At 39.0% G+C, this 19,649-nt stretch overlaps 1 protein-coding gene across 1 annotated transcript in view; it reads right to left on the reverse strand.

The window, feature by feature from the left end:
- Positions 1–2,184: 2,184 nt before the first annotated feature.
- The window catches only part of LOC124123200 (sodium-dependent glucose transporter 1A-like), a 31,196-nt gene continuing 13,731 nt past the window's right edge, over positions 2,185–19,649 (reverse strand). The window contains exon 4 of the mRNA XM_048397994.1: positions 2,185–2,506. Within this exon, the coding sequence (XP_048253951.1) occupies positions 2,185–2,506 (322 nt within the window). The remainder of the gene's footprint in view (positions 2,507–19,649) is intronic.

Below are 19,649 nucleotides of genomic sequence, written 5' to 3' on the forward strand. Positions count from 1 at the left end.
GCGGGATGGGTCATTTGAAATTAGCAATTTTTATGTAAATTTAAATCACTACAACCTCATCTAAATCGTGAAAAGATGTGACTTTGATTCAGTGAAAATTTGCATAATGATAGTTTCAACAGTAGGTACAGTTAATTTAAACAGTTAATCTTTTTTTTTGTACAGTTTATGTTTATTAATTGTTAAATGTCTTTGTGTTCAAATGAGCTTTGCCTCTTCACCAATTCCTCTTTTGGAATAATGTGAAGATTCCGGGGTAGAATAGGTCTTCAGCAACCCATGCTTGCCGTAAAAGGTGACTCTGCTTGTCGTTAAAGGCGACTAACGGGATCGGGTGGTCAGGCTCGCTGACTTTGTTGATGCATGTCATCGATCCCAATTGCGTGGATCGATGCTCATGATATTAGTCACTGGATTGTCTGGTCCAGACTTGATTATTTACAGACCGCCGTCATATAGCTGGAATATTGCTGAGTGCGGCGTTAAACAACAAACCAACCAACCAACTTTTGGAATAAATAGTATCTAATTCAAATACCGTCACTACTAATCCTCCTAGTGAACAAAACAAAGAAATGCACATCAAAACTGTCATTGTAATAAAAGTGAAAAGTAATTAACAGACAATTGCAAGTGCTAATACCCACCCAACACTAATTGCCCTGTTAATCCCTAGCCCTTTTTGAGTTCATTTTGATAATTAGCTGTTTTTAGAGTAGCAAGGTAATAAACATCAAAGGTGGGGCAGGCTTTGATCATGTGTTCTGTAGAAGAGATGATGTCACTTGTTTTATGTTTATTTAGGATTAGCTACATCCCTTGATGCTACCAAGGTAGCCCTTGAGATTATCAGACAGTTTGGCTTGACACAAACTGATGTCTCCCTTGTAGCACACTATGTGTCAGACAAGGACTTTGACCACTCTGTGCAGATGCATATCAATGCGTGAAGAACGTGGGGTAGATGATTCAATAATGGCACGCAAGTCCAAAGTTGGGTTTCACTGAATTTAGAAACAGACGATGTATCCAAAACAGTAATTATTATTAATTTAGGCATTGCCAGACCAATATATTTGGCAGATTTGCATGTTATTGTTAATCTTCATTAAGTTAATTTAAAAAAAGAAAGGATAAATGATTAAAATATGATAATGATTTGAGGCATAAATATTGCCATGAATATTTGAATTCAGATCAGAACAAATAGGGAGGGTCATCTAAAAATGTGAGAGTCTCCGGGGGAGGGTTATTTAAAAATGGACAATAAAATATAAAGTGCTTTGCATTTTCTTTTCAGGGAGTATAGTGTCAAAATTGAATGAGAACATACCGGTAATACATGACCGGCCCCTTTATTGTAATATACATAGTTTTTAGTTGATGGTTTAGGATGTGCTTTTCAGTTGAATTTCTTATCACTGTCTATGTTGGACTATCAATTAATGGTAGATATTAAATATCCATGATAACTTAGATAAATACTTCTACAGTTTCATCCTAATTTGTCAAAATTTGAATTTCAATATAGCTTCCAATAATGGGTGAATGAATTTGGTGAGAATATCCATTGTCTGAAATCCTAATGTACTTTCTTTTGTTTTTTGGTGTGCTAGGGTAGACTAGAGGGTAAAACGTTCTCTGAAACCCCGGGTTCAATTCACCATCATCATCATTTGGAGATTTAACGTGCGCTTTCCGACTGAGAGCGTATTTCGCACACGGGGTTGCACTTATACTATTGGGGAAAAAAAGCGTAAAGAATAAATAAAGAAGTGCAACCCCCCAAAATGTAAAAAATTACGGCCTATTCTAATAAAGCTGAGGGGGGAGGGGTTTTGCTGGGTGGGGGTGGGGGATTAAAAGTATATTCAATAATATGGAAAAAGTGGGCCTTAGTTGGAGGGGAGGGGGTCAAGCGTGGGAAGGCACGGCGTCGGCTGGCGAGCATGGTGTCTATCGGCGATTTCCTCCCAGAAGTATCTTCGCGACGGCCTCTTCCCTGGGGTCTGGGGTCTTGAAGTGCTTGCTAGCCTTGACATCGCAATCCACGAAAAAGTGAGAGAGTTCTTTGGAGCTGAAGAACTCGTGCTCGAACTTTTCCTTCCCCAAATACTGGATTAGGGTAAGTGGGGCTCCGTCGGTATTGGAGGAGGGAAACACCTGGTCGTGGGCTGTCTCAATTCAGTCCGCGCCGAGGTTGGAATGAGCCTTATAGTATCTAAGGATTCCCCCCGCCTTTCCCAGTAGCGCGGCTCTAAGGTCCTTGTCCTTGTCCTTAAACTCGACCAGGGTGGTCTGAGTCTGGCCGTCGCTAAGGGAAGGGAGCTCTGGTGCGGTGGTCTGAGTGCTGGAGTCGTTCAGGATGGGCGTCGAGGTCTGGGACTCTGCTGACGCGGTGGTGGTGGTAGGTCGGGAGGCTGGTTCGGGAGAGGGGGTGTCTCTCCTCTTCCTCTTCTTCCTCCCGTGGCCCGTATCCTCAGGCGAGCGGAAGGGCTTCTCCCCTCTGGATTCGAGTGTTAATCACAGAGCTAAGGGTGGTGGTGGCTGGGTCAGGGTTGGGGATAAATGAATATAGAATAATAGGGAAAAATGTGGGCATTGGTTGGAGGAGGGGGGGGGGGGGGGGGGGGGGGGGGGGGGGGCTATCCAATCAACAAAATAAAGAAAAGGGGAGAGGATATTGGAAGTTCAATACATCACTACTATGAAAAGATGAATATGCAACAATGGTAATAGGTATTTTAAACTAAACTAAACGTGAATACGCTGATCCTAATATGATAATGAAGATATTAAAAATATCCCTGAAGAAACTTTAGATCTTACAATTACTGATTCGCTATTCTTAGAGACATTTTTTAGGAAAGTAAAAGGAAAAACTATCTCATATTCTACACACTTTAAAAAAGTAAAAGAGAAAAAATATAAAGAAATAGAAAATGATATATTGGAATTTGAAACACGAGTAAGGAACGACTTTCAAAACGTTAGCGAAACATTGTTATCCAAACTGTCAGAGCGGAAATCTGAGCTCGAAACAAATAAAGAAGAAGAAATGAGAGGAATTCAAATACCTAATAGAATACAGTGGTATAACGAAGGAGAGAAACCAACTAATTACTTTTGCCACTTAGAAAACAGGAACTATACGAATAAACTTATCAATACTATTATTGGTGAGGAAATAACAGATGGTTCTCTAATAATAACCGAACAGAAAAACTTTTACGAAAAATTGTACAAGTCGACAGACGATATTGATGCTGAAGGTTTCGATTGTTTAAAAGACTAACCACTCCAACTTTAAATAACAATCTTTCAGAAGAACTAGATGAAGAAATAAAACTGAACGAGATAGCTGCTGCTATTAAGTCAATGAAAAATAATAAGAGCCCAGGACTTGATGGTTTTCCTATCGAATTTTTCAAATATTTTTGGAAAGATATCAACATTTGGATTTATCGCTATATCAAGGACACTTTCAAAAACAACTCTTTGAGTTTGACAATGAATAGAGGAGTTATAACGTGCATTCCAAAACCAAATAAAGATAGATGTTTCTTAAAAAATTGGAGGCCCATTTCTCTTTTAAATGCTTTATACAAGATTATTAGCACTTGTATAACAAATAGGATAAAAAAGACACTGGATCTCCTTATCAACGATAACCAGACAGGATTTATCCCAGGTAGGTGTATTATCGAAAACATTAGACTCCTATATGACATCATTTTCGAAACAAAAAGATTAAAGAAAAAGGCCTATTAATATTAATTGATTTCGAAAAAGCCTTTGACACAGTTTCTAAGCGATTCATTAAGAAGGTTTTTGATAAATTTGGTTTTGTAACTTATATGCAAACATGGGTAAATATCCTGATCTCAAACTTCTTGTGTCATACAAAACGGTCACTTGTCTTCATTTTTCAGCAACGAGAGAGGATGTAGACAAGGAGATCCGATTTCCCCATACTTGTTTCTTTTCGTCGCAGAAATACTTGGCATAATGATAAGAAAAAATACAAATATAAAAGGTATAGTCCTTGGAGAAAGTGAGCGTGTAATAGGTCAATATGCCGATGACACCGAACTATCTTTAGATGCCTCAGCAACGTCGCTAAATGAAGCAGTAAATACACTGAGTAAGTTCTATAGAATGTCTGGCTTACAAATAAACACAGACAAAACTAAAGCTGTATGGATAGGCTCAATGGCAGGGGGTTCACTCACATTATGTCCTGATTTGACATTGGACTGGCACAACGCAGATTTCGATGTACTTGGAATTAAACTAAACGCTGATTTGATAAGTCTTTGGGTTATCAACACTAGACAAAGACTGGAAACAATTAGAAGAATTCTTTCAAACTGGCGGAAACGCAACTTGACATTAATAGGGAAAATAACCGTAATAAAAACCTTGGCTTTGTCAACTATAGTTCATATATTAACTGCTTTACCGAATCTCCCAAAATAATTCATAAAAGAATTAAACAGCATTTTTTTCAATTTCATATGGAATGGAAAGAAAGACAAAACAAGAAAGAAGTGAGCTAAACTAAGATTGAGTTCCAGTGACAATTGACCCCCCCCCCCCCCCCCCCCCAATCTCCCACATTAACCAGTGTTCACTACGAGAAGTAGATCACCATGAACACCTTTGAATAAAAAATTGATTGAGTAGTTACATAAGAAGAATTATCAAAAGGACCAAATATTGTTGACATAAAAACACATAAAACATGGAACAATATCATATAAGAAAATCAATAAATTAATAATTTCCATCTAGCCTTAACAGATATGGTAAAGAATTCATAAATTCAAACTAACACAAAGCACAGATACTTATGATGATCTACATGTGTGGAAACAACTTTGGAAAATATATTAGCTATACAAAACCAGTCACCAAAATTTCCAAATTCCATCATGTTTCCATGAAAACAGCAAAAGAGAAATTTTCAGAATCTTATAAAAGATAAAAGAACAATCATAATATAGTGGTTAATGTAGCAAGTTTGCTGAAGCTAGGATACATAATATGGTAAACATGGATCGTACAAAAACTCTACCCAAAATTTATGTTTCACCATGATTACATGGAAACGGCAAAAATTAAAAAATTCAGAATCTTCAAACTAGCAAAAGGCACATATACTCATTGTGGTAAATGTGTGTAGCAAGCTTGATGAAGCTAGGATGCATAGTTAAAAAGATATGGGCCGTACAAAACACCCACCCTAAAAGTTTAAGTTTCTTAATGTTTCCATAGAAACGGCAAAAATTAAAAAATTCAGAATCTTCAAACTAGCAAAAGGCACAAGTACTCATATGCATTGTGGTTAATGTGTGTAGAAAGTTTGGTGAAGCTAGGGTGCATGGTTAAAATCTTATGGGCCGTACAAAAGCTCGGACGGAAGGACGGACGGAAGGACTGACGAACGGAACGCTATATACCCCCGATTTACTTCGTAAACGGGGGTATAATAAAAAGAGTAAACCTAGTTCGAAAATATGAAGATGGTGGCCTTAGAATGGTTGATATTACAATGTTTATTTACTCACTTAAGGTATCGTGTATCAAACCATATATTTCCAAACCAAAACAGCTAGCCTCTTTCAGGCTTTCCCTTACAAGACATCTTCCGTTTGGGCGCTAATATTAAAAAACACTTCAATATCACAAACCCATTTTGGAAAGACACATTAAACGCTTGGAACAAATACATAAAAACGCACGAAATCAACGAAAATGATGTTCATGAAATTTTAATGCAACCATTGTGGTACAATCATAAATGTAAATTTCCGGATTTCATTATTAGAAATTGGTATACAAGGGGTATTTGCCATGTAAAGGATTTATGTGACTCGAACGGTTTTATTCCATTCCCTGAGCTGAAAATAATGCACTTTATTGGACTATAACAGTTTGCATTTAAACATCCCGAAGCCATGGGAAGATCTACTGCATGATTCAGATAATCTACACACAATGCAACTAAACATTTCCTCTCCGTGGCTTGATTTACTTAAGACAAGCAAAGGTTCTAGGACCTTTTATGACAACTTCATTTCATCATCTAACTTTCCAGTGAGTGAGTGAGTGAGTTTGGTTTTACGCCGCTTTTAGCAATATTCCAGCAATATCACGGCGGGGGACACCAGAAATGGGCTTCACACATTGTACCCATGTCGGGATTCGAACCCGGGTCTACGGCGTGACGAGCGAACGCTTTAACCACTAGGCTACCCGACCGCCCCTCTAACTTTCCAGAAATTTGTTAGAAGTGGGAACAAGAATTTAACAATCCAATTAATTGGAAATATGTATTTTTACAATATAGAAAATCTACAATAGATACAAAACTATTATAATTCCAATTCAAAATCTTACACAAAATTATATACACTAAAAAGGAATTGTTAATGATGAACTTGGTTGACAACAACCTTTGTTCATTTTGCAATTCAGACAGTGAAAAAACATCGCTCATGTATATTTAGAATGTTCTTGTGTCAAAGAATTCTGGGACGAATTTAATGCTTTCATAAGCGTTATTTTCGGTCATGTTTTCATTACAAAACAAGATATCTATTTTGGAGATAAAAACAACATCTTATTAAATCACTTATTGATATTGGCAAAACGACACATTTACGTAACACATATTAAAGGAGTAAAAACATATTTTCAGTCATACAGAAATATACTGAAAGATATTTACCATGTCGAATTTTTTCCTTGCAAAAAAAAGAGTAAAAAAAAGGGGGCGATCGGGTAGCCTAGTGGCTAGAGCGTTCGCCCGTCACGACGAAGACCCGGGTTCTATTCCCGACATGGGTACAAAGTGTGAAGCCCATTTCTGGTGTCCCCCGCCGTGATATTGCTGGAATATTGCTAAAAGCGGCGTAAAACCATACTCACTCACTCACTCACTCCTTGCAAAAAGAAACGGAACAATAAGTTCTTTCTATAAAAAATGGAGGGGCGGTCGGGTAGCCTAGTGGTTAAAGCGTTCGCTCGTCACGCCGAAGATCCGGGTTCGATTCCCGACATGGGTACAATATGTGAAGCCCATTTCTGGTGTCCCCCGCCGTGATATTGCTGGAATATTGCTAAAAGCGGCGTAAAACCATACTCACTCACTCACTCACTCTAAAAAATGGAGTTTAATGGATAAAACCATAACGCAGACGGATTAGCTTCCTTAATCTATATCTCTTACAATTATTACAAAGTATGAAAGGTGAACCTACTTTCATATCACTTCCTGTACATTTTTCTCATTAACATTTACGAGCAATTTGATGCCTCTTATGATACGATGACTATGTACCCTCTGGAATGAATAAAAACAATAAAAAACAAACAAAACTCACTCGGTTATTATGTTGTATTTTGAGATCATTTACATGACCTGTGTGATTGAAAGTTTTGATTATTATGAATAGTTCTGTTTTTATGCATAAGAACCTATGTAACTTAGTTTTCTATTTTCTTGTTTACCCTTCCTTATATTTTGATGTAATGCAAACATTCGAGCAAAATTCAGGTGAGTCTTGTGGCTCTACAGGTATTGTTATAGAAGACCGGATACATTTTTGTATTTCTGAACACTTTTCTGTTTGCAATGGCTTATTTACATGTTCAAAGATTGGTTAAATATCAGTTGCAAGATAAATTGTCAATACCTCACCGTTCGAGAAAACAACTTTTTACATTTGTAAATATATGTGTGTTTCATAATTTTTGAATAACAAGTTTCCAAAGATGTTATGAATTGTTTCAGGTACCTGGATTTCATAATCTGACACCAGCTACATTTTAGAAGATTTTGCTCAAACATGTCAGACAAGGGACTCGCCGGATGATGAATAATATCTCCCGAGAACAACGAACAGATTCACCCCAGAAAGTGACGATTCTGAATGAATAATGCCACATCACTGTGACTGTGGATGGTTTTATTACGACACTAATCAAGTCTGAATGAATTTATGACAAACACTGTGACTATGTCCAGGTTGTGTACACCGACACTGACTATACAAATCTGAATGACTTTTGTGGTTTACTGCAGAAACATAATTGACTTTAGATATTCTTCTTCCGTGAAATTCTGCTGAGATTTGACTAATTTGTTTATTTAGAAAATGGCATTGAAGCGCCTGTTCTGTAAGTTTTTGCAAATACCACTGGTTACGTTATGCTAGTTCATCTTCTTGCTGGATCAAATTTCAATTTGTGATATGTACCAATGAAATGTCATATAATCAATAAATATGTTTTTTTTCAAAAACATTATTTGTTTTGCTTCATTAGCATAAAGAAATATAATACTGATCAGCCATCACATAGGTGCTGAACATATATAAAATATACTAATGCCCTGAGTGTTTTCCTACTATTAATACAGCTCACTAAACAAAGGTTGTAGTTCCACGTTAGTAGAAAAATGACATTGATATGTTTTTCTGTACCTTATTTAGGTGTTTTCTATGGATGCCATTAGTCTTATGTACCAATTTGGGGCAATTGTATTCTGTTTCGAACTCCCATGAAATTACACTGTCCAGATATAACAAGTACTGATACCGTTCCAAACTAATCTTTTAATCTCACCAGGGCCAAATGACAAAGCACATAGCCAATGACTTTCCATTTTTTGATTGAGAATGGGGTTATGCCACTTTTAGCAATATTGCAACAATATAACGGTGCGTGACACCAGCAATAGGCGTCACACATTTGTACCCATGTCGCGAATCGAATGTTATAGTTTGATCACTGATACGTTTCAAATGGAGTTATGCCTGTTTTATTTTAATTCCAAAAGCACAGGACTAATATTAAAGTTCATGTTCCATAAAGGATGATGAACACGCTTCCGATTCCATAAGCTGTAGTATAATTCTAAAAACAACAACGTTCATTTAACTCCAAAGCTAATAATACTTTCCTTTGATATGAATTAATAAATGACAATAATTACTGTTACATAATAATTCCTAACTAAACTCGCTCGCCTGCTTTTCCCCAATCGCCTTGTCCCACAACTTTCATGTCTTCGGGTTTCATTTTAACCCACCTTTTTCCAACTATGTCTTCCAATTCTCAGGGCACTAATGTTTGAATCTTACAGTAGCTGAACATGTAAAAATGAAATAGGCACATTGAAAGATGACATAGGCACATTGAAAGATGACATAGGCACATTGAACGATGACATTGGCAGATTGAAACAACATGACATATGCACATTGAAAGATGACATAGGCACATTGAAACATGACATAGGCACATTGAAAGATGACATAGGCACATTGAAAGATGACATAGGCACATTGAAACATGACATAGGAACATTGAACGATGTCATAGGCACATTGAAAGATGACATAGGCACATTGAAAGATGACATAGACACATTGACACATGACATAGGCACATTGAAACATGACATAGGCACATTGAAACAACATGACATAGGGACATTGAAAGAACATGCCATAGGCACATTGAAAGATGACATAGGCACATTGAAACATGACATAGGCACATTGAAACATGACATAGGCACATTGAAAGATGACATAAGTATATTGAAACATGACATAGGCACATTAAAACATGACTTAGGCACATTGAAACATGACATAGGCACATTGAAACAACATGACATAGGCACATTGAAACATGACATAGGCACATTGAAACAACATGACATAGGCACATTGAAACATGACATAGGCGCATTGAAACATGACATAGGCACATTGAAACAACATGACATAGGCACAGTGAAACATGACATAGGCGCATTGAAACATGACATATGCACATTGAAACATGATATAGGCACAGTGAAACAACATGACATAGGCACATTGAAAGATGACATTGGCAGATTGAAACATGACATAGGCACATTGAAAGATGACATAGGCACATTGAAAGATGACATTGGCAGATTGAAACATGACATAGGCACAGTGAAACATGACATAGGCACATTGAAAGATGACATAGGCACATTGAAAGATGACATTGGCAGATTGAAACATGACATAGGCAGATTGAAACATGACATAGGCACATTGAAACATGACATAGGCACATTGAAACATGACATAGGCACAGTGAAAGAACATGACATAGGCACATTGAAAGATGACATAGGCAGATTGAAACATGACATAGGTAGATTGAAACAGCATGACATAGGCACATTGAAAGATGACATTGGCAGATTGAAACATGACATAGGCACATTGAAACATGACATAGGCACATTGAAACAACATGACATAGGCACATTGAAACATGACATAGGCACATTGAAACATGACATAGGTAGATTGAAACAGCATGACATAGGCACATTGAAAGATGACATTGGCAGATTGAAACATGACATAGGCACATTGAAACATGACATAGGCACATTGAAACAACATGACATAGGCACATTGAAAGATGACATTTTGCAGATTGAAACATGACATAGGCACATTGAAACATGACATAGGCACATTGAAACAACATGACATAGGCACATTGAAAGATGATTTAGGCACATTGAAAGATGACATTGGCAGATTGAAACATGACATAGGCACATTGAAACATGACATAGGCACATTGAAACAACATGACAAAGGCACATTGAAGATGACATTGGCAGATTGAAACATGACATAGGCACATTGAAACAACATGACATTGGCACATTGAAACATGACATAGGCACAGTGAAAGAACATGACATAGGCAGATTGAAAGATGACATAGGCACATTGAAACATGACATAGGTAGATTGAAACAGCATGACATAGGCACATTGAAAGATGACATTGGCAGATTGAAACATGACATAGGCACATTGAAACATGACATAGGCACATTGAAACAACATGAAATAGGCACATTGAAAGATGACATTTTGCAGATTGAAACATGTCATAGGCACATTGAAACATGACATAGGCACATTGAAACAACATGACATAGGCACATTGAAAGATGATATAGGCACATTGAAGGATGACATTGACAGATTGAAAGATGACATAGGCACATTGAAACATGACATAGGCACATTGAAAGATGACATAGGCACATTGAAACAACATGCCATAGGCACATTGAAAGATGCCATAGGCACATTGAAACATGACATAGGCACATTGAAAGATGACAAGGGCACATTGAAAGAACATGCCATAGGCACATTGAAAGATGACATTGGCACAATGCCTAATTAACGTGCACATGGTGGGAGGTCCATCGTGGCAGAGATATGAAACAACATTGATAAATTCAAGGGCGCCGGTAGGACGCTGAAAGACCAAGGAGCACCATCGCATTTGAGTGAGTGAGTGAGTATGCTTTTACGCCGCTTTTAGCAATATTCCAGCAATATCACGGCGGGGGACACCAGACATGGGCTTCACACATTGTACCCATGTCGGGAATCCATCGCATTTGAACGACGGATGGTTGCACAAACTTCCTCTACTATCATTGACATTGTTGATAGAACAATTTGACGACAAACTCGTTGTCAGCGGGATTCGAACTCGCAATATCCGCACCGACGGCTAAGGAAAGCAATTTTTATTACCATGCCGACCGCCTCGGTGGTCATGTGGATATAGCGCCTACCCGGAGAGCGGAAGTTTGATGGTTCGATCCCCGACCCGAGATTTTTTTGTTATTACACTGTTGCCGTGGTAGAGGCGAAATGAAATGGGTTTTAACATAGTGTTCAAGTTTATTGCACTCACACAGCTACGTGTGTGCGGGTTCCTGTTGTGCTAACTCACTAAGAATCCAGGCCGCACTTCACATGTATACCCAACTCAGACACAGTTTACTGCCAGACGTTATTTTGACGTAGAAGAAGTACTATTGTGACGTGATACAAGCATTATTGACGTGGAGGAAGTACCATTGTGACTCGGTACAGACATTGTTGACGTAGAGGAAGAGCCATTGTGACGTGATACATACATTACTGTTGACGTCAGAGTAATAAAAGAGTACGAAATGCACACTCATGTTGTAATGTTCGGGGGCACGTTGTAAGCCACGAACCTCTTAAAGTAAGCAAATAAACCGCTCACCCAGGGGTCTGCAACAGTTCGAAGCGCTTGTGCAGTCTTCTAAAATGGCGGTGCAACTTCCGCTTGGTTGCCTTGACATAATGAAGAACGTAATAGAAAAGGCTCGCTGACGAACTGATGTAATGTACGATTACTTTGTAGATGTGGGGCAGAATGAGAATGATAGGGTGTTAGCTGCCTTTGCTCATGATCCAGTCAAGAATTTCTTGTTCCGCTGTCAAACCTAACTGCCTTTTTGGTTTGAGAACGAAGCGACCCCAGCAGCGATTGTTCCGCTTGCAATCGCACCACTGTAAGGCGAATCGCTATACATAGCTTGAAAGTGATTGGCACTTTAATTGTTAATTGTTAATTGTAGATATGAACACTGAACACATATAACACGAGTATTAGTTTGAAGACTTTTTGTGTTTCAGTTACACCAGCAGCCGGAGGGCAAGTGAACAGATGTTACAGTTTGATCATTGATGCGTTTCAAATGGAGTTATGACTGTTAATTAATTTAATTTAATTTGCATGTTAAAGTTCATGTGAGTGAGTGAGTGAGTATGGTTTTACGCCGCTTTTAGCAATATTCCAGCAATATCACGGCGGGGGACACCAGAAATGGGCTTCACACATTGTACCCATGTCGGGAATCGAACCCGGGTCTTCGGCGTGACGAGCAAACGCTTTAACCACTAGGCTACCCGACAGCCCCTAAAGTTCATGTTCCATAAAGAATGATGAACGCGCTTCCGATTCCATAAGCTGTTGTATTCTTCTAAAAAAAAACAAGGTACATAAAACTCCAAAGCTAATAATACTTTCCTTTGATATGGTTTAATAAATGACATTAATCATTGTAACATAATAATTCCCAACTAAACATAATTAAACATGAAGATAGCCCTGATATCCAGATGGTGGAACAGGTGTCCTGGTGCATGGCGTCATACGATATAGTTGACGCCACACAAACTCGTTGCCAAATCGAAATACAGTAAACTACGGTTATAACGAACTCAAAGGGACAACCAATTTTAGTTCGTTATAACCGTAATTCGTTATAAGCATATATACAGCATAACTACAGCATATAGTCGGGATTAAAAAGTTAGTTCGTTATATCCGTTAGTTCGTTATAAGCGTATTCGTTACAACCGTAGTTTACTGTAGGTGATTTGGAACGGAATTTCAGTTGGGTTTTGCACATTTAAACAGCCAGAAAGATCAGTTGTGATATACGTTCCAGGTCGAATGTCGTACAGCATACAACATGTACAATTTGATAGATCTCACAAAACACTGTCTTACTGACGGAAATGTCGCCTCCGTGGTCTTGTGGTAGAGCGTCCGCCCGGAGAGCGGAAGGTCCGGGGTTCGAACCCCGGCCGCGTCATACCAAAAGACGTTAAAAAATGGTACTTGTTGTTACCCTGTCTGGCGCTCGACATTAAGGGGCTAAAACAAGGACTGGTCGGCTCGGAGTCAGTATACTGTGTCTGAGTGGGGTATTCATGTTAAACTGCGGCATGGTATCTCAGTGAGCTAGCATCAGTCCGGGCTAGTACAAGCAGCCCCACACACACACACGTGCATGCACGTCGCTTTATAAGTGCAATAATCTTGGACGCGACGTTAAACTCAATTTCACCTCACCTCACCTCACTGACGGAAATGTACCTGTACATCACTATATGATATTGGCATTGGACAGGGCTACATTCATGTATATATTATTAAATTTTGCTGTGTTCATTGTTATTCCTGCAACCTGATTAGCTAAATTAGTCACGTGTTATTGTTTTCATTTCCAAATGAATGTAAAAAAGTAACCCATGCCCACCGAGGCGTAATACTTTTATTTCTAGAGAATGTGGTGAATCCCAATATTACAGTCGAGCAAGTCCCTTCCTGCTCACGTGTATCGTTATGGACAGGACATTTAACCAAATTCATGCATATTCATTGTCCAAACAACCCTTTGAGACCGAAGGCCGAGAAGGAATTAAACAGCAAAAGTGCAGGCTCGCTCGCCTGTTTTTCCCCACTCGCCTTGTTCCACAACTTTCATGTCTTCGGGTTTCATTTATAACCCGCCTTTTCCAACTATGTCTTCCCGTTCTAAGGGCACTAATGTTTGGATCTAATGGTGCTGACCATGTCGTTTGAAACAGCCGAGTTCTCCGTTCCGGCTCGTTACAGAATGACTGTTGACCGTTGATTGGCTACAGACTTTGTGGGCGTGTCAACTTTTGGGCATAAATTAAACAATCACCTGAATCATGTCACGCCACAATATGTATTCCTGCACATGGAATGTTTATCATTCTCGTTATTTTGGTCTGCTTTAATATGTGCAACTGTTTTTGGTTAACCTATTTTTCATATACTTCAGTGTGAAAGAGTAGGTTTGCCGAAGTTGAGGAAAGTGTTATTTTCTTGAGGATTGACTGTGTATTTTTTTCGGTTCATTGAGGTATGAATCGAAAAACCGATGTGCAAACTGTATGAATCCGCGTAGCGGATTCTTATAAAAGTTTGCACATCGGTTTTTCGATTCATACCTCAATGAGCCAAAACAATACAGTCAATGCTTATAATTAAATTTGACAACGTAAAACATGTTTTATCTACAATAGTTTAACCAAAAACAGTTGTATATATCAAAACAGACAAAAATGACGAGATTGATAAACATTCCAGGTGTAGGAATACATACTGTGGCGTGACATGAACCAGGTGATCGTTTAATTTATGCACAAACTTGACACGCCTACACAGTCAGTAGCCAATCAACGGAGAGTAGGATCAAAACACCCGACAGAGTGAGGTACTAGATCCTTAAGGTATGAAGGTGTCATATTGTTATATATTTTTTAAATAAAATAAACACAATTTAAAGTATGAAAGTGTCATATTGTTATATATTTTATAAAATAAACACAATTTACGTTTTCTCCTGCGCTCTGATAAGGGCTCCCAGGAAGTTTCGAAAAATAATGTTTTGACGGAAGCATAGGTTGGTTAACCAGCTACAATTCTTGCTGCTTCAAGTGTTTTGGGTCACCGTATTTGAATAGCTTATTTCCATTGGCTTGGATATGTACGCGTTCTCAAAAAGATATTAAATAATACACATACGATTTCACTTAAAGATGCTAAGTATGTTTTAGAATTTTATGACTTAAGCGATCTAGGCCCGAAGCTTTATTCAAAGGGAGAGACTTTAGTATATCACTTATTTCATATACGTTTATTCGCTATGTGCTTAATGTTTTATCTGGACGTTTTTTCCACATTTGGCAATCTCGCCTTACTACCATCAACATCTGTTATGGATGAAAAATACTTGTTTAACAGATTAGCTTTATCTAAATCTGAGTATATATACTGAACCGCAACAGAAACGTCACCATGGATAGATATATGAGAAACCTTATTTGTCCAAACACAGTAAACATACTTTGAGACATATTAAAAAGATGAAACGTGGCAAAACTTATCAAGGTTGAAATTAAAGTGTCAAATGTTCTTAAAGTGAAACACAACACGAGTCTCTGAGAGACAATGGCATTACAAGTCAGTATCTCGTGTATCCGCCATGTGCATTATGACTGCCGTGCAACGCCGATACATAGAATGGATGAGGCAGTTGATGAGGGCCATAGGCACTTGAGCCCACACTTTGAGGGACGCCTGGCGCAGTTCAGCTGCAGTTGTCGGCCTTGGTCGGACGTCATTCAGCCGTCTTTGAATCTCGTCCCACGGGTGCTCAATGGGATTTAAATCGGACCTAAGGGCAGGCCACTGCATGGTTCTGATGCCATTCCGCTGGAGGAAGTCTCTTGTTGCTATTGCAGTGTGTGTACGGGCGTAATCATGTTAAAACTCGTGGTTGCGGTGACGTGCCAAATGAGGTATGGTGTGTGGTCTCAAGACTTGATCAATGTACCAAACTGCTGTGACACCATTGCCTCTCCCTGGACCGATGTTCTGGAAGACCACAGGGCCGACCCTTTGTGCAAGACCAATTCCACCCCACACCATGATGCTCGGACCACACCATGAGTCTCTCTCAACAACACAACAACACAAGCATCCGAATAACGTTCCCAACGGCGTCGCAAGACTCTATCTCTGCCATCTGCTGATGAGATACAGTAATGGCTCTCGTCTGAGAAGAGGACTCTTCTCCACTGCTGGTGGCGCCAATGTTGGTGCTGTGTTGCCCACTGAAGACGGTCCCGGCGATGACGTGGTGTCAGAATGGGTCCTCGGTGTTGCCTGTGACAGTGGAGTGGATGTGTCTGCTCATCAATCGTAGACGCACGGTGTCCGCACTGTGTCGCTTGTGTGTCCCCATGGTCTGTCGAGCAGTTTCCGCAGCAGTAACAAAGCGATCTGGAAGATGCTGTCGCACAATATGACGATCCTGACGTCGGGTGGTGACCCTTGGTCTTCCACTACGTGGTCGGTCATCTGTAGTGTTGGTGGTCTGTCGTAGTGTTGGTCATCTGTAGTGTTGGTGGTCTGGTACCGTTGCTGGAGCCTGTTTATGGTCCTTACGTGGACTTGAAATGCATTGGCTACTTGCCGGGCGGTTTGTCCAGTTTACAATCGTCCAAGGGCTTGGTGGTGTCGCTGATTTTTTGTCAATCTTGGCATGTGGTAGCATTTCAATAACGAATGAATGTTATCCGATCTGAGTGTATTGTTATAGGGCAAGAAATGGAGTAACGCATGTGCATTTCAATTTGCACATGACTCACGTGCATCAGGTTACCATGGCCGTTGCCGTGATGCGCTTGGGCGATCGGTTTTATTGCCAACTGCTTTGTTTTTTTATCATCAAATTTCATTTTTCCGGACAAGGTAATGTTAAATTTTAGAAACTTTGCCAAAACTTATCCAGATATTTAAATGACAACTTTTCATGCGATGTTTCTTGGGTGACGTTTCTTTTGCGGTTCAGTATAGTTGGGCTTTTTCGCAACATACCTGCGCAGAGGTGGAATAGATGAAGTCTTACCTGTATTTTTCACCAAATATCGTAACAATTTCCAATAAGAAGATTTGTTTTCTAAGTATAATTGTCTAAATTGGAGAAGAACATTTCCTTTGCATAATATTTCATATTATTTACTTTATTTCTTTGTTCTCTGCACAATGTTCTGTCCCTGTCTTTATTTGTTTTCCTTGAAATCTTAAGTAACCTGTTACTTTTCCTTATTGCCTTCCGTAATTCGGAATTGAACCACGGTTTATTATTTGGTCGAATTCTAACCTTTTTAGACGGTACACACATTTTTATATAATTATTAAATTTTGAGGAAAAACATTCAATAGATTCATCAATATCTTTATATTTGTTAAAGAGGTTAATCCAATCAATTGATTGAATAAGATTGTTTAATCTATCATGTTGACCTCTTCCACAACACCATATATCTCTAGGAAATGATGATTTGGTTGATGAATGTGTTTTCACTGATAAATACGTGCCCCTATGATCACTAATCTCATTATAAAGAATCATCCACAGAAACATCTTCACTTACAATAATCGGATCTAGTAAAGTACTCGTTGTTTTAGAAATCCGAGTAGGTTCATTTATCACATTACGTAAATTTTTCCTGTCTAACAAATCATTTACATGAAGTTTTCTGGCAGACAAAAGATTTTCATTGATATCTCCGACAATCACTAAATTACATGTAATATCGAACGCATTATCAATATTGTCGTCTAGGCGATTCCAGAAATTGTTTTTATTATACTCTGGTCTGTACACAAGACACAGAATTAAGGTTTTGGGGTAGAAATATCTGTATCCATATAGTTTCATCAAGAACATTTTCTAATACATTCAATCTTTTATATGCTAACCTTTCATGTACAAAGACTATGGCCCCTCCCCAAAATGCATTTCTATCTTTTCTTATCGGACCATGGTAGTTTTGCCAACGTAAGGCATCATTATTGACTGTATCGTCTAAATGAGTTTCAGTGACACAAACGACGTGAAAGCCGGAACAATACTCACTGAGAAAATTAAACTTATTGTGTACAGTTCTTGTGTTGAGGTGAGATATTGACACAGATTTCTCGTGCTGGTTATTTTTACGTTTTTTTTGTTTTAAAATAAAATAAAATAAGAAGCCCTTTCCTTACCTTTTTATGTCTTATTTTTTTCAAACCTAGATTAATTTTATGTGTCTAACCATTGTACATTTTCAGAGCCTATTAATTTAGTGTTTTTCATTTTAGATTTGCTGTGTCTTGGTTTCTAAAAATTTTGGAGGGTTTTTTCCGATACGATAGTGAATCGGGTGCGTTTTAGTTTAGGATTGATCAGGGGCAGTAGCTTTGATCTGACGGCGGCCATATTTTAGCAGGGTAGATCTGGTCTACAACACTGTTTTCATTCGCAATTGTCTTGGTGCTAGATTCCTGTCATTTCCGAAAACAAGGCATGGAAGTCAATATCGCTCAGTAAATCATTTTCGTTCACCTCAGTAATTTTTACAAAATTTATTTTCTTCACTTGCGTTATTAGTATTGATAGATAGCCATTCCATATCCAAATCACCGTAAGGGCAAACCATTTTGTTTCATCTAGCAGCAAGACGACATCAAACGCCAGAACCAATGCATTTAATTATTTATAAGTCAGATGAAATGTTACAAGATCAGGCAAAAATACTTAATTAATTATATTGCTGATAAATGCAGGGATCCAAAAGAAAAAAAGAAAAACGTACCATCTTCAAAGTCAGGACAGCCAGGCCATGGTTAGAGTATGATGCTACACAAGGGCAGCCATTCAATACTTTGGGTATGAGGCTACATAAGAACATCCAGACGAGGGTTCGGGTATGATGCTACACAAGGTCACCCGGACAATAGCTGAGGAACGATGCTACACCAGAACAGTCAGGCGAGGGATCGGGTATGATGCTACACAAGGTCACCCGGACAATAGTTGAAGAACGATGCTACACCAGAACAGTCAGGCGAGGGCTCGGGTATGATGCTACACAAGGTCACCCGGACAATAGCTGAAGAACGATGCTACACCAGAACAGTCAGGCGAGCGATCGGGTATGATGCTACACAAGGTCACCCGGACAATAGTTGAGGAACGATGCTACACCAGAACAGTCAGGCGAGGGCTCGGGTATGATGCTACACAAGGTCACCCGGACAATAGCTGAGGAACGATGCTACACCAGAACAGTCAGGCGAGGGTTCGGGTATGATGCTACACAAGGTCACCCGGACAATAGCTGAAGAACGATGCTACACCAGAACAGTCAGACGAGGGTTCGGGTATGATGCTACACAAGGTCACCCGGACAATAGTTGAGGAACGATGCTACACCAGAACAGTCAGGCGAGGGCTCGGGTATGATGCTACACAAGGTCACCCGGACAATAGCTGAAGAACGATGCTACACCAGAACAGTCAGACGAGGGATCAGGTATGATGCTACACAAGCTCACCCGGACAATAGCTGAAGAATGATGC

This window comes from Haliotis rufescens, unplaced genomic scaffold, assembly GCF_023055435.1.
Source record: "Haliotis rufescens isolate VD_foot unplaced genomic scaffold, xgHalRufe1.0.p SCAF_18, whole genome shotgun sequence".
In the NCBI taxonomy this organism is placed as follows: Eukaryota; Metazoa; Mollusca; class Gastropoda; order Lepetellida; family Haliotidae; genus Haliotis; species Haliotis rufescens.